Raw genomic sequence first — 17523 nt, 5'->3', positions numbered from 1 at the left:
TTAAAAGCCCTCAAGTAATTTATTTGATGCTGAATCAGTTTTTTTATCATTGACATACAGTATGTCATTCTTTCTTCTCTAGCCCTTGATCTTTCCCACCCACCCGGCTTCACCTATCACCTTCCAGCAAGCCATTTTCCCCAAACCCATTATTTAATTCAGGCATCTTCCTCCCCCACCCCCACCACCACCACCACCCGATCCCTTTCAGTCCTGAAGAAAAGTCTTGATCCAAAATGTTTACTCTTCACAGGTGCCCACTGACCTGCTGAGATTCTCCAGTATTTTGTGTGTGTCATGAAATGTTTTGCAATATAGTGCAAGACATTGAATTCTATTACCTGCAAAATAAATAAATAGTTCTAAAGACGAATACTGAGGTAGTGTTCATGGGTTCATGGACCATTCAGAAATCTGATGGTGGAGGAGAGGAAGCTGTTCTTAAAATATTGAGTGTGGATCTTCAGGCTTCTGTACCTCCGCCCTGATGGTAGTAATGCAAATACAGTATGTCCCCTATTGTGTATTTAAAATTTAAGTAACATTTCAGTAATATTATGAATATGTTGCTTGATTAAGCATTATTTACATAATGCCTTGTGGGTTATATGTAAAGTACATAAATGGCATTCGTTATCACGCCACCATGTGACACATGCACGCCTCTCTTAAGGTAAAAAAAACAAACTAAGACTCACCTTTCTTGAATCCTTTGTTTTTCTTCCAATTAGTTTTATGTTTTGGAGTTACAAAATACAACAGTGGCACCAAAGAAGTTTTAAATGAACCCAAGACCTGATGAAGCATTGTGATACGTTTGAGTTTTTAAAAGCACAGCGAGAAATGGTTGAGTTTTTGTTTTAAACTGCAGCACATTTTTTTTTTCTTTAGAGATGCACATTTATTTCACAAAAGGAAAGACGACTGAGTAAAACAAGGCAGACAATGGAAGAATTCATGGGTTCATTAACAGTGAGCATCGGGTGATAATAATCATAATATTTTTTAAAAAGCAGAAAGAGCTGGTTGCAAAGGAAAGATCAACATGTTCGATTGCACAAGAGATAACTGAAATATGTATACTGAGCTAATTGAGCAGTATTTTAAAGCAAATGGAAGAGCCAATGAAAAACAAGTACCAGTTTGAAGTTAAAGGCAAACAGTTTGTTCTGAAGTTTAACTGCTCGAACCAAACTAAGTTTTGCCGATACCATGAAAGTATGCAGGAACATTTAGAACTAAAACCATTATTGTTTGCAGAATGCTTTAGATTTCATAAGCAGAATCAAAAGGAAGATAAGTCCATTTCAGTATATGTGGCTGAATTGAAGAAGTTGTCAGAGCATTGTCAGTTCAGTAATAGGCTTAATGATGCACATAGAGATCATTTATTTTGTGGAATCTCACAAGAAAGCATTCAAAATGGCTCCTAGCTGAAGTAAATCTCACATTTAAAAGTGCAGTTGAAATAGCTATAGCAATGGAAACACGAAATGGAGACGAAATTGAGTTGCAGTCAGGAATAAAAGTGAACATGAAGAAAACTGCAGTATCTAAACATAAACTAGCCCAGCCAAACAAATTGTGCTGTTGTGGCAGGGGCTCACGTGCATCAGAACAATGCAGGTTTAAAAGTGAAACTTGCAGAAACTTCAACAAAGTAGGACACATACAAAGAGTATGTCAGGCAGACAAAAATAAGTGGAATGCACAGGGAAGAGAAAAGCTAAAAAGTCAAGTTGCAGTTTCAAAAAGAGCACTAATCTGCATGTGTTGGTGAAAGATATGATAATGATGAGAGTGACACAGGAGCGGGTAGCCTTGAGATTTACAATCTAAAAACTAACAACAGACAAGCAATATTGCTTACAACAGAAGTGAATGGCAAATTAATTAAAATGGAATTAGACACTAGCTTAGCTGTTTCAGTCATTCTACTAAATGAGATTGAGCAGCATTTCAAAGATACTAAACTGAAGCCCACAGATACCTAACTAAGAAGTTATACTGGAAAAAAGATAACTGCTGTCAGAATGTCATTTGTAACAGTGAAATACAGCAACCAACAAGCCACATTGAACTTGTGTGTGGTAAAACAGGAGGGCCAGCACTGTGGGGACATGAGTGGCTGAGACAACTACACTTGACTGGAGATCTATCCACCATTTACATGGCACATCCTCTACAATAGAGTCATCTGAAAGTGAATTAAGAAAGATACTGGATGATGCCACAGCTGTCTCCATACTGTACACCATCAACCATTGCCCAACAGAGGGCAAGCAGGTGTTGGTACCAACTCCTGTGCCTCTGGTTGGAAAGCATATTAGTCCAAGGAAGGACCATGCTGCTAAGACGAATCGTGAAAGTGACAAAATTAGTGGTCCGACAACAAATGTTTTTGTAGGCAACATATTTACCATATTTGAGAAAACTTCTAACATGTTAATCAGGCAGTTACTTGGAAAATGTGGCTTGGTTTTAAGCTGGAAGAGAGTTCAAGGAGCTTCTGGAAAGTTGCAAGCATTTGGGTTTTGTGAATATGAAGATCCAGAATCTACTCTGTGTGCATTAGGGTCACTGCATGAACTTCAAGTGGACGATGTAGGGGGTATGCATAGTATTGTGTATGAGGAAACCAAGAGGACAGATCAGATCATAAAGGGAGCAATAGAAGGATTAATATTCCTGTAGACTAAATGCACCTTCTCAAGATCAAGATGCACACCCTAGAAAGAAGAAAAAGCAAAAGAAAAAGAAAGAGAAGTTGAAAAGGAGAGAAAAACATGAGTAAGAAAGACAAAGGTGTGAAAGAGAGAAAGAACATGAGAAAGGAAAAGAGCAGGATATATAGAGAGAAAGAAGCTAGGATCGGGAGAGAAGTAGATCCAGAGAGAGAAAAGCCCAGATAGCTACCTAGAGCTGTCAGAACCAGTTCCTGCAATCCCACAGGAATCTCCTACAACCACCACAGACGAGGCCTCAATACCTGAGATGGTTTCACAGCCATTGGTCCCACCTGCCAAGCAGAGTGATCCTCTTTGTCAGGAAAGATGCTATCCCACAATAGTAAAAAAGCCTCTGGAGCAATTAAATCTGCGGACCTGAATGGGTCAATTTGCAATTTACTATGCTGTGGATGTCTATATAGTACTTGTATTATATAGTATACTCATATAAGTTGAGATGCACTCTATATTGAATTGCAGTTGATACCTAAGAAGGAAGGAGTGTTGTGTATTGATTATTTCGTTAGTATTTGAGTAATATTGTAAACTATTGTTTGATTCAGCATTCTTTGTTGTTTACGTAATGCATTGCAGGTTATATATAAAAGTATGTAAATGGCATACATCATCACACCATCATGTGATGGTGCATGCCTCACTTAAAGTTAAAAAAAACTAACTAAGACTTGCATTCCTTGATTCCCTTGTTTTTCTTCCAATTAGTTTTTATGTTTTGGAGTTACAGAACATTACATTCCAGATGGTGAGGGTCTTTATGATGGATGCCACTTTCCTGATGGTGTTGCTTTCTTGAAGATGTCCTCAATGACGTTTATTTATTTGACTGTTTGTATATTAGTAAACCTATTTTTATATTATTTACATACATTTTTATAGTTTATAAATGTTGCTGATTGTCAGAGACATTTAGAAACTGTTAAATTCCCTGACGACTTTGACGGAAGACAAAGTCGAGCACAGCTTTACCTTCTGTCTGGGGTGTTCTGGGGCAGGCACTCAGCAGTGTACCTGTCTCCTGAGACCCTTCTCACAATGGGACCTCTCCAACCACCTCCAGGATCCAGAGGGCCAGCGATATTCCGCCAGTGGATCAGTCCCAGTTAAGTACAGTTGTGGAGACAATGGCCAGTAAAGCTCTGAGTGGTGGTCTGTGTCCAGCGGGATGTAGCCTATTGATCTCTCTACCTTCTACATAGAGCAACTTGATCATCTAGGACATTTCTGTTGAATAGCAAGGAGGAGGCATTTCCCCCAATTTCACATTCACGCAAGTTCTGATGGACAGAAATCCAAAAGCTTATTATACCTGGGCATTGAACAGGTGTAACAATGTCTTTAATAGAAACAATGTGTTACTTTGATGGATGGGTTGGTTTGCAACAAAATTTGAAATGTAAGTATAGATGGATCTGACAGTATTTGAAAAGATTTGATGTACTGACTTCATAATGCATCGAGATGCAGCCAGACTACATCCAGAGGGGTAGTATTCATTTGCAAAATAGCCCCCTTAAGCAGAATCAGAGTCAGAATCAAGTTCAATATCAGTGACATAAATTGTGAAATTTGTTGTTTTGCGGCAGCAGTAGTCTTTTTTTTATTTATAAGTGACAATAAGAAATATATATATTTGAAATTAAAGAATACACACACACACACACACACACACACACACACACACACACACACACATACACACACACATACTGTATATAAATTAAGAAAGGCAAAATAATGAGATTGTGTTCAGGGGTTGGTTCATTGCTTGTTCAGAAACCTGATGGCAGAGGAGAAGAAATTGTTCCTAAAATGATTTACATATTGAACTGAATGTTAAATTGCCACAAAACCAACATGCAGCACGTCTCTAATTGGGATCACAATATGAATATAGAGCGCGCTAACAGATAAACACTACAGAGTAGAGATCCTTCATCAGAACAGTGTGATTGTGGTATATTCCTGCAATATATAATTCCTACCGGTGAAGTTTCAGCGTTGCTAATGATGGGGTGGGGTATGTTCAGACAAAGTTTATCTTTGTTTATGACACTGATTGTTTGTATTCGCACTCTCAGCTTGGGCCTGGAGAAAAGAATTCATATGATCATTTCTGCAACTATGTGTCCTTCAAATCCTACCTCTTCTGAATTTTCAATTCAATTGGATGTAAGATGGGTGGGGGCTGTAGCAGGGGATTTCGGCTTCATCTCCCTTAAAGGGAATGTGTTGATGGGTACAATGACAAGTAAGTACAAGTGCGAAATGGATTTTTGCACTGTGTGCAATGACCACAGCATGTCAACACAGTGAAGTAAACACTGTGGAATCATTATGTTCATCGGTGAGTAATATGTAATCAAACCATCGTACTTGTATAAACATTCAATAGCTTCTGCCTAAATTGCACTTGATTCACCTGTGGGGCGTGCTGTATTGTTTTGGATTGCACTGAGACTTTTCAGTGAGCTGTCCGTGTGCCCTGTGACCATCCCATGACTCTGGATGTGCTTCGTCCTCCTTTCTGTCTGCTCTCTGGGATCACGTCCTGGGTGAAATGAGGTGGCCCTGCAGTTCCAGCCCCACGCTTCAGCCTCTTGACACCGTCCCATCTCCGGCTGACTGTTGCAAACAAAATGCTAATAATGAGATTTTGAGAGACCAAACCAAGTTGGCAGGTATGAAACTTCTCTTGACCAAGAATTGAAAGCAGCAGTGTGACCTCTGACCTGGATTTCAGTGGGAACTCTTTCCATCACTTTGTCCCAAATGGAAAGCTTGCAGACCTTCACCAAAATTGGTCATTTATTTTGCTTTTTTGCTTATAAATCATATGTTTTTTTTAAATCAGTAATTTACATTCTGGCAATAGTCTTTGTGAGCTGATGTGGCGGTCAGAGTCACCTCATAAAAATCTTTATTTCCTTCTCTCTGGCTCATCGTAACCAACATTTAAATCTTTACGACGACAAAGTCTCAGAGGTCGGGAAGAGGTTCATCACTGGCTGTTTTCAAGTCTGAATTAATTCAAGGATCTCTTGACATCCTGGGTTAATGTGTCCAGTTAATGTATGCCACTGCACTCTGGTTGCAAGTTTCTGCATGGATTCTGAACCTAGAGATAGAGCAAGGCAGCAAGCCTTTGGCTGTAGTTCCCCAGTACATGCATGGTGCATGAATTATACCATTTATAATTAAATGAAGTAAAAAAGGAGCAGGTATAACATTGTATTGTAAAATTTCAAAGTAGCTTTGACCTACTGTAATTAACCTGCATTTAATATGTAAATAGTACAATTATATCTTTGCTGAGCTGCCAAGATAGATGTTGCGTTTCGCTCCAAGCATTTGGTATAACCATAGGTGATTCTTTCTATTGCAGAATCGCATGCATGAGTCATTGAAGTTATTCGACAGTATTTGTAACAACAAATGGTTTACAGACACTTCAATCATCCTTTTTCTCAACAAGAAGGACATATTTGAGGAAAAAATTAAGAAATCTCCATTAACTATCTGCTTCCCCGAATACACAGGTAACAAGTTCACAGCCATATCTCTAAGAGGTGGAGCAGAGAGCAGTACATAATTAATTAAATTTGTTAGCTAATTTGTTTGAAGTTATTTCAATTGAATTTATATTCTTTCAATGATAGCAGGAAAACATGTCATAATCTCCATGTTCAAAAAACGAGCCAAATGTTGTTGGCATTTGACCAAGTGTGAGGTGTCTAAAATAACCAGTGTTCGGGGCAGTGTAGAGCACCGGGTAGTGCAGCTCCCTCACAGCTCCTGATCAGTGGTTCTGTCTATGTGGAGTTAGCTTGTTACACTGGATAGCAAATTTTTTTGAAAGTTGTTGCTTCCTGAGAAATCTTTTATGGTCATGATAGAACACTTGAAGCTGAATACAAACATAATTTCACATAGGAATTTGGAGAAAGAAGAAATTAACTTTTATTGAATATCATGTGTTTAATTGCATAATAGTGCTTATGCTTTGCAATAGTTCAACTAAGCTAAATATGTTTTGTTGATCATTTTCATTTGTGCTCACTGTCTGAGGCTTCTTGCTTAGGTGTCCAACAATAATCAGCCAGCACTGATGGATTCCAGTTGCCCTGATACTACTTCTCCATGACCACAACATTCTGGTGAAACCTTTCACCATGCTTGTCACTGACAGCATGAAGATTTGCAGGAAGAAGTCTACATGGGAATGCAGAAAATGAATCTTTTGTGATACGTTGACTTCATGGTTTTGTGTGCTTGAAGCATTTTGTCAATCAGATGCATGCAGTTTGGTTTTCTTTAGTTGCCAGGAAATCTTTCAACAACATCGTTGAATGCCTTCCATGCAATTTTCTCTGGTCCTACTAGAAATTCTTCAAATTGCCTGTCTTTGATGACCTGTTTGACTTGTGGATGAACAAAAATGTCTTCCTTAATCTTGACAGCAGTTATCTTGGGAAGCATCTGTCTCAAATGTTGAAGTTCTTCGCCTTCCTTGTTCATCACTTTCATAAGATTTTTCATAAGCTCCAGTTTTATATGAAGAGAAGGCAAAAATATTTTTGTTGGGTTTACAAGTGGCTTATTCTTTTCTGCCAACTGCTTATAGAGTGGCCAATCCTTGCTAATGTAATGAGGGTCTTTAGCAAAGTGGTCCCATTGGCAAATTAGGCAACAGTACTTGGTGTATCCGAGCTGCATTTCTAGTAGCCTGCTTACAGCAGATTCCGTCCTTGCAGTCTTGAGCCCAGTAGTTCTGCTTTTACCTTTGACAAACCCAAGTCTGTGGCCAGGTCATTTATCTCAGATTGAGTTATCAGATGAGACTCACTCAACCTAAAGGGTTCAGAATCTGTGTTGTTTTCTATTCCTGGCTCATGCATCACGGCATTTTCACCTGCCTCCTCCAGACTCCATGTCTGTGGTAGCTTCAGGACTGGAAAACTATGGTCAAGTGGCACAGGTCTCACGGCTGAAGGGGGATTGGGGTATTCAATGGATTTCTTGTTTTTAGCAGAGAAACCAGACACACTGGCCAGACAGAAGCAGCAGCCTATCACATGATCCTTCTGCTCTTGCCATGTCATCGGGACAGCAAAGTTCTAGGATCAACAATGCACGTTGCGCAACTGATGTGAGGAGCCCAGGCTTTGTCTTGGTCGCCAATGTTACACACAAAGTAGAGCTCATAGACTTTCTTAATAAGAGAAGTCATGCTCCATCTTTGAGATTTAAGCATATACTTGCCAGAAATATAACAGAAAGCATTGTGGCTGCTGCCTCATTGGTGAAACACTTTTCTATCACAAATACTCCTGAAAATACAATTAGTTTATTATAATGAGTACACACAATATGCTATGAGCATAGAGCATGCACATCAATGTGATTGCAAACCGATGTACTGTACGTGTACATGCAATGCATACAACGATGTGCGTGTGATGCTTTTATAGCCTTTCTGAAACCTGTCCTGCCGTGTGACATCCGCCCTGCCTAAGCATCTCCAGGCATGCCTGGACAAGATGGAAAACTTTTCAGCTTATGTTATTGGCAACATTCTAATTGACTTAAATTATGAATTGAAATAACAAATATAGGTAATATTTTAATGGTGCATGATAGGAAAATTTCATGGTGATTTTCATGATCAACATTCCAAAATCCACGCAAAAGTATTCAGGAAGCAAAACTTTGTTGTTCAGTGTTATTAGTGCAACGACAGTATATGGGCTTCCCCACCATGGGCTCCAGTTTCTTCCCACATCCATTAGACTTGTCGGTTGTTTGGCCACAACAAATTACCCCTCGTGTAGGTGAGGAGTATCGGAACTAGACCCATGCTCAGTCACTGTCCATGTTGATACACCCAGGTGATTGGATGATCATTCCCTCTGCAGAAATGCTACTGGTGCTTTTGGTTTCAGACATCGTCTCTGTCATCTGGGGAAAAAAATTATCGACCAGTTTTCAAAGAAGCAGGAAAAAATAGAGGAAAAATGTGTTGATAGCTTTCTCACTCAGTGCTTTACAGCCTGTAAATTAAAATCAGAAAGCTGCAGATGCTGGAAATGAACAGAAAATGCTGAAAGGGCTCAGCAGGCGGGCACTCTCTGTGCAAGGAGAAACAGAGTTTCTGTTTCAGCTTGAAGATTATTCATCAAAACGGTACAAGATGATAGGGCATAGATCAAGTGGATAGCCGGAGACTTCTTACCCGGTAGAAATGGCTAATACCAAGGGTCATAATTTTAAAGTACTTGGATGAGTGTATAGGGGGATGTCAGATATTTAGCTTTTGATGGGCGTGTGGAGTGCCCTGCCAGGGGTGGTGGCAGAGCCAGATACATTAGGGGCCATTTAAGAAACTCTTCGCTTGGCACATGGATGATAAAATAAATGGAGGGCTCTGTAGGAGGGAAGGGTTAGATAGATCTTAGAGTGGGTTAAAAGGTCGGCACAACGTTGTGGGCAAGTCGCCTGTAGTGTTCTATGTTCTATGATATTAATTCTGTTTTAAGCCTGCAAATTGATCTGAGAGGCTGATGTTTGGCATTAGAAGATAGTACTTTCCAGATTAAGAAAAAATGTCAATGTTGCTGATGCTTTTTATTCCCTCTGTTTCTCTCTCTTTCTTTCAGGCCCTAGCGTGTTTGCTGAAGCTGTTGCTTGTATTCAGGCCGAATATGAGAGCAAGAACAAATCAGTGAATAAAGAGATCTACACGCACATCACCTGTGCCACCGACACCAATAATATCCAGTTTGTTTTTGATGCAGTAACCGATGTGATTATTGCTAACAATCTGCGAGGGTGTGGCCTGTACTAGAATCATCAGATGCTGTGAGATCAATCTACCACTGGTTTTACTGTAGAAGTGAAGAGAACAGCTTATTGTGCAGCTTTTGGAAAGAGTGGAATTGGACAGGTTTTATCATCAATTGGCATGCACACTCAAGCTAGCAAGACAGATACAGGCTACATAATCGTTAGGGCACAGTTATACTGCCACTTTTGCATTGATGCTTTAGGTGCCTTTCAGTGCCTTAGCAGTGGTATAACTCAGAAGACCACCAGGTTTCTAAGTGGGAGGACCCTGGGACAGAGGCCTCTCATCTTAGTTGGTGCTTGCCTTCAGTGCCATCTAATGCTTGCTCAGTGGTGTTGGCCCATTTCTTCATATATAACCATTCACAATATCTATAATGTATTTGTACAAGAAGATGTATACACACCTGGCTCCAATATGTGGACACACACACACACGTGCACACACACACACACACACACACACACACACACACACACACACACATACACAGTCACACTCACACACACACTCACACACACGCACACACTCACACACACACACACACACTCACTCACACATACACATACGTACATACACACACACACATGCACGCGCACGCACATACACATACGTACATACACACACACACACATGCACGCGCACGCACATACACATACGTACATACACACACATGCATGCACACGCACATACGCACAATACATCCTTGTGCACTTTCCTTCGCCGTAGGTTTTGATTGCTTCTCTCTCTTCTTTTCATTTTCTCATTGTATTTTCAGTTTATCTACATTTATTCCTTCATTCACTTTACCTGAAAAGTTCATCAGGTTATTTATTTTAAAATGCATATTTCAGAACTTGAAAGCTTATACTATGTTGCTTTTCAGTTGATAGAGAAGTGGTTTTATTTCACTTTTCTTGCTGCGGCTGCTAAAACTGAAATGGAAATTTAGTCAGGCAGATATTGCTCAAGGAATGCTGGAGCTTGGGCTTTGTCAAAACAAAGATGACTGGGTGTGTGTTCTCTAGATCACGAGGACCTTTGTTATCTGACCTCTGTGGATCTGTGTTAGCTGATTGTTTTTCTGATTTATGAGAAGCCACAGCATCTGTCGCATGTGCATCTGTGTTTTAGGGTCAGAACTGGAACTTCTATGGTTCATCAAAACAAAGCCAATCCGTACTGGGGCTATGCGTAAATACACCCATGAGTCTGCCTTCCTTGGGTTTTTCACAATTACAGTAGCAACTCTAGAGGTCCAGTATTTGTCAATATTTATTGTACCTGTCACAGTCGATCAATTGTTAATATTGAAGCATGCTTGAAGAACATTCATGAGAATCACAATGACAGGCATTTGAGTCCACTGTCCTTACACCCACTCTTAAAGAAACATGTGGGTTATTTTCTGCAAGCTAATTAAGCTACCAAATTGTCAAAATCTTAATTCTTTTAAATACTAAACAATTCTAACTGTAAATAGTGTGCCTTCTTCTGGATATGAGAGAAGATCCAGTCTTGGTACTTCTTTACTTATAAGTCATAATATATTCTAGAAGTTGTAAAGTACATTAAAAGCTGAAAAATTAATGCAAAGATGACCTAAATCAAAATTATTTAACAGCTCTAAAGTAAGATAACTTTATTTTTGTCTTAGTTACTTCGTGCTTGTCCTTTCAAAGGAAGCTGTTTTGGGAGATTTGTTATTAAGCTTGAGTTTTTCTGCAGTGTCCCCTCTCTCCTCGAGCACAGAATGGGTATCCATATTTCTGGAATACTGTAACTCCAAAACCATAAACTGGTTCACATGCTGGTTACATTGGGCTATTGGTTGTCCGGGGATAGATAGGTTTGGAATTAGCTTTCTTGTTTTTCTTGGAACAGCTGAAACACAATCTGATTCTTTTAAGGATTAACAGGACTCCACCCAAATTTTCAGCAAGAGGTGACAAATGCCTGTTTTCACTGTTTTACTCAGTGAAAGGACAAAGCACTGAGTAACTAAGACATGCAGTCAAAGGTGTCTCTATTGCTCTGTCCTACCAGTTACTGGGCATTCATTTTGTTTTGTGTCCCACCCAAAAGTATTGTATTATAATTGCCTATGTTATCATTTCTTTGATACTTTTCTGCTTGCCTGACCCGTTGGCAAAGAACTTCCTGCAGTTGGTGATTTTTCTCCTTGCTGTAAACCACATGTCTATTATCTTCCTCTCACTCTTTTCTGAATTAACCTCTTTATCTTTATTTTTATATAAATGAATTTTCAGCTATCTTTGATTTATTTTAAAATACTTTTCAGGCCCTTGCTTTGTTTTCCTAAAACCCTTTCCACTTTCAACTGTGCCTTTTCAATGTTCTTCTGACGCTCTCAGCAGTATCAGCCACATGCTATTTGTAATAAGCCCTTTTTACCTCCTCCAGTCTAAAAGTCTGTTGTGTCCCTGTTCTTGTCTAAATCCTTAATTAAATCTCAAAAAGCAAGGGATCTATTTTCAAACCCCGATGAAAATGCCTATCCAGTCATTAAAATTCCCGTGATATTTATTTCCAGCCACTGGGCCAATTTTATACCCAAATTGATATTTTAGTTTAGATTCCATCAGACTGCTTTTCCAATTAGTTTGCCATGGAGGGATTTTGTCAAGATCCATTCAAACTAGAATAAGTACATCATAATGATAACAAAAAAGCTGCAAAATATGCCGCAAGATTGGCAACTTCTGTGGAGGGTGAAGTAGAATTAACGTGTCTACTTTCTGGTCAATGACCCTCCTTGATTGCCCCCTCAGAAAATTCATGCAACTTGCTTTGACACAAATTCCCTGAGAAAATTCAGCCTGATTATCCTCAATTACTTTGGACCTATCGAAATGATACTTAATGCAATCATTTATATTATTTTCCCATTGCTCTGCCCAACCCCTCAGTGACAGATGCAAAAAGCTCGTCAACCTATCCATGAAAATCTGGGACATAGTGGGATATGGTTAGTGCTCAGAATGTAATGCAGTTCATTTACCTCAGCTTTTCACTGAAGGACAATGTCTGTGGCTTATAATGTAAATGAGCGATGCCATAATATAGGATTGGGAGATTCTGTCTTGAGCGAGGACAGTGATGGAAATTGCTTAGCGGTAGTGAGTCGTGCACTGTCGATTAACTAGAGACAGAACAGATATTGGTAGTTCAAGAGCGTTGGGTGTTGCTGTATGCCATGGCCATTTTTATAAATGTGTTATGGGACATGCCCTGTCCTGTAAAGTTGTTGAGTTAACTGATGCCATTAATTAGATGTCAATATTGCTGCAGTATAAATCTTCTTGGCCATCTACCGACTTTGAACAACGTACATGGGTCTGCCAGTTGCTGTAAAGGTTCTGAAAGCCAGTTTTGCTCATTTACCATCAAAACTTGTCCATTAACCTTATAACACAATGGTATCCCATTCCACAGTATTAACCATAAACTGGATGACATCTAGTAATCCAGTACAATAACATTTTGGAATGTACCATTTCAGGTAAGTGAAGCTTGAGGAGCACAAGAGTGAATCTTTATCCAGAACCTGACTGTAATGAGATCCTCACTCTTACAGTATGTGCCAATATCTAGTGCTAATCTCTTGGTCATCTCTCTGTGGGATTAGGAACCATAACATGGTTCAAGCGACTGCTTAGGCTAAACTGGTACTTTATTGCTAATTACATATAAATGACATTGTACTTCTAATAATTTCATAACAAAGTATTCATCTGATTGTAAATTAGCTTGTATTGTTATTTATTTATGTTGTTAATGTATTTATTAGTAAGATGTCAATAAAGTGCCAGCTGTGTCCTAATACACGCGTTTGTCTCCTTTCTGTGTCTGGACTAATGTTGCTGAATTTTTAAGTCCTTCAGACCTGTGATTCTGAGGTGAGAGACCCATTTGGACTTGCTCCTCTAATTTTCAGGGAATTCAATTAGTGAAGTAATTTTGGACTCTGGATAGCTTCTGAGTATCTTGTAATGGAGCTTGATTTGATTACATTTGCGCCTACTAATGACCAGCCATCATTACTAACTCGAATGGGATATTTCGACTGTCATCTCTTGTTTGCATATACAAACCTGCAGATTTCATCGATTCTTTCTCAACAAAGGCACTATTTTACGTGGCTTTCTTTTCTTCCCCTTCATTACCTGATCTTTTACAATGTTGCTACCTTCTAACTGAATGCAGTTGTACAGTCAGTGTAACTTGAGAGAATAGTCGTGTCTGGCATTCAAGGAACTAGTCTGATATTTGATATCCCAAACAGTGATGACACTCAGTTAAATATTATTCTTGTGATATATATGGGGTAGACATGTACAGCACAATAGAACTATCTTCTCTTCTAAATTATGTTTTACACCTCATTATACCTGAAAAGATTTTTAAATGGATGGCTGATTAGTCCAATTGGTTTGTCTGTATTCATTGAATGAAACTGAAACCCTTGCTGTTTCTACCAGATTGTTAATTGCAACTAGATTGTTAATTGTATTTACTAAAGTTTATTACATTGCAGATGTGATGATACTACAGAAAACAACAAGAGTTTGTTCTCTGTGAATGCAAGGTCATCTCCTACAGCTTTTGGAATTATTGAACAGTAGTTGGGGAAAGGGCAGAGCATTTAATCTGGCACAGTCCTTATTTCTATAAATCTGCTTGCTCGATAGAGAATGTTGTAGCTTTCCTCCTCACTGTTTGACTATATGTTGCCACAGTATCCAAATTTGACATGTTTCACTCCAAGACCACTGTGCCCAAGGCAGGCTTCCTAATAGAAGGAAGTTTTATAATTGGGTTGCATACTTTAGGCTTAAATCTATGCAGGCCAACTGATCTCCTGGCTAATCTGCCAATTTAGAAGTCCTGGCTATTGAGCAAAGTGCTATCAAACCTTAAAATAAAGGCCAACTATCATGTAAAAGGGGAAACTGGAAACTTCTAAGCAAAATCTGAAGCACTGCATTGTCAATGAAATTTTTAAAAATATTGCAGTTGCTGGAAAGCTGAAATAAAAACAAAGAATGCTAGAAAGCCGATCAGTCAGCATCTGTGGAAAGAGAAACAGAGTTAATATTTCAGGTCCGAGATCTTTCAACAGAACTGGGAAGACAGAAAATAAGTTAGAGTTCATTTGCAGGGAACGTTTGGAAGGGATGGGTAGAGCAAGGGAATATATGTATTGTCAAGATGTGACAAGCCAAATGGTAGTCTTTGTGCATTGTGGTGTTTTATACAGCAAATTTAGTAGCTGCCATGATCTCTGTTCTCAATCTCCCCCTTTCATTTGATCATATGATGTCTTAACCTGGGAAGGTTAATTTTGTAAATTAGAAAAGAGCGAACAAGTATAAATTTAGGTAAGGATTATATTTCGGTCCACAGACGTTAAATTCATGTGTTTCTACAATAGGCAACAAGAGAAGACTGAAAGTTTTAGGTGCTGTGTGCGTGTGTGTGTATACTGTATGTGAGTACATGTGCACGTGCGTGTGCAAAATGTCTCTCCTGCTAAACATTCAATTGTCTGAGCTTGTTTGAATGCTTACCTGTATCTAACATCTTTTTGGCTCATTTTATTAACCACTCACATTCATATGACTTCCCTTTCCTGATGCTAACGAATCCGCCTTTCTCTCTTTATCTTCTCTCCCTTTCCCTTGCTGCAGAACCGCATGCACGAGTCTCTTATGCTGTTTGATTCCATCTGTAATAATAAGTTCTTCATCGACACCTCCATTATTCTTTTCCTCAACAAGAAAGATTTGTTCGGTGAGAAGATTAAGAAGTCACCTCTCACAATCTGTTTCCCTGAGTACACAGGTAGGAGTTTTACTGAAATGAATCTTCTCTTCTTTAATCTCTCTAGCAGTATTTGACTCGCTGTGTGCATGTTTATGCATTCATTCTGATCCTGTCTAATGAATAATGAATGACATTCCCTGTTTTCAAAAGTACTAACCCTCTTCTCTGTCATGTTTGAGGAATCAGTGTCCTCAGAAGTCTCTGGTCTGCTAACTACCAATGTCTGTGTGACAATACATTGGACTGGCAGGGTGGAGTGGAGGGATGGAGAGTGTAGGTTCTGTTTTTGGATTAGTCCGGAGGATTTTGCTGATCCTACCATATATTCAAAGAATTTGAGGAAGCTTTCACTTTGAAAAAGACGGATGATAACCAACCAGAATTACATCTTAGGACTCATCTACAGAACTGGAAAGGTAGGGGGAATGTAAAACAGGCTGCCAACAATTGAACACTGTTTCATTTGGCTATATTCATGTAAGGTTGAATGATAATGAAAACTGAGACTTAATCATTTCATAAAAAATGCTGCTGTGTTCACCAGCACTTCTTGTGTGTGTTGCTTGAATTTCCAGCATCTGCAGATGTCCTCATGCCTTAATCATTTTATACTTCCACTAAACTTCAGAATACCACAAGTTGAAAGACTCAGAGATGCCAATGGAATAAAAGCAGTGGAGGATTCACGAAATGTCTGCCGGTGTTCCCATGCATGTTAGACAACAGAATATGAAAATAGAAAGGGGGGAAATTCTCCCCAGTACAGGCCATACCTGATGAAGAATTCACTTTTGAACAGAACTGTATAATGAATTGCAATCGGGTCACAATTTGTTGGTGTCATTGTATACCCATGCTTTCCTGCGCATGTCCTTATTTGGTCATATTTCTGTATCTTTGTGGGGTGTGTGTGTGTGTGTGTGTGTCTGTTTCATCATACAAGTGTGTACGTGCACATTTTTCACTTATACTAAACTGCACATCTGCATATGTCTGCATTTATGTAAGCATCTGGATATGTGTGTATATTTGCATATCTCCAGTTGTGCTCACATTTTCTTGATTCCAAAAGCATATCCACCTGCGCACACAGTAAGTGAATATATGCTTAATTCTTTACATCTGACCGTATTGATGTTGGCTGAGCAGGCAGCGGCCAGTCCAACAGTCACCCGTGTCTGTCACGATATGGTAACATGACCATCTCTACAGCAGCTCAACCTTACAGGCACCTATGGCCACTTCAGTGATGTTGCTAAGAGGCCTTGTGTTTTTGGAACCAGCATTACACATCACACAACATGGAACTAGTACTCCTAAAAAGCAGAAAAAGAATGCTTACACCAGAGATTAAATCTAAAAAAGCACAGGGTAAAGTAAGAACAATATAAACCTGTGAGGAATATAGTCAGGAGATTATAAGATTGACTAAATGGTGTGAAGGAGTGGTTGAAATGAAAAAGTAATGGAAAATGGCCGTATAGACAGAAGGAGTACATTTTCAGGATGTTTTAAAATAAAGTGTCATGAAGGAGGCATGCGTAAAATTGTGTCTTGTAGTGGAGGAGGAAATGAAGAAACATTCATTGAAAACTGATGATCAAAAGGACATAAGAAGTCAATGAGTGAGATTCAGAGAGGAGAAAGGTGGATGTGATGTAACCGATGGGCAGCTGATGAGTTCTTCCTGATCCATAGATGATAGGCTTAGATAAAAGGACTCGCTGGAGTTTAGAAAAATACCTGGGGATTTCCCTGAACCTACTGAATATTGAAAGGCCTCAATACAGTGGAGGTGGAGAGGATGTTCCCATTAGTGGATAAGTCTAGAACCAGAGGGCACTGTCTTGGATTAGAAGGATGTCCCTTTCCAACAGAGATTAGGAGGAATTTCTTTAGCCAAAGAGTGGTGAATCCATGGAACTCACTGCCACAGACAGTTGTGGAGGCCAAGTCATTGGTATATGTAGAAGGCACTTAATTAGTAAGGGCGTGAAAGGTTATGGGGAGAAGGCAGGAGAATGAGGTTGAAAAGGATAATGAATCCTCCATGATCAAATGGTGGAGCACTCTCATGAGCCAAAT

At 39.3% G+C, this 17523-nt stretch overlaps 1 protein-coding gene across 2 annotated transcripts in view; it reads left to right on the top strand.

Annotated features, from left to right (window-relative positions):
• Positions 1-17523, top strand: part of gnao1a (guanine nucleotide binding protein (G protein), alpha activating activity polypeptide O, a) — a 302643-nt gene that overhangs the window by 273981 nt on the left and 11139 nt on the right. Inside the window, exons 7-8 of one of the 2 annotated variants that reach the window (XM_063066715.1) lie at positions 6133-6286; positions 9404-13300. In XM_063066715.1, coding sequence (XP_062922785.1) covers positions 6133-6286; positions 9404-9591 — 342 coding nt within the window. In that variant the 3' untranslated portion in view covers positions 9592-13300. Of the gene's footprint in view, positions 1-6132; positions 6287-9403; positions 13301-15302; positions 15457-17523 lie in introns of those variants that run through there. The other variant, XM_063066714.1, reaches the window with a different exon arrangement.

Source organism: Mobula hypostoma, chromosome 14 (genome assembly GCF_963921235.1).
Source record: "Mobula hypostoma chromosome 14, sMobHyp1.1, whole genome shotgun sequence".
Lineage (NCBI taxonomy): Eukaryota > Metazoa > Chordata > Chondrichthyes > Myliobatiformes > Myliobatidae > Mobula > Mobula hypostoma.
The sequence above is the reverse complement of the archived record's forward strand: the minus strand, read 5'-3'. Positions and strand labels throughout refer to the sequence as shown.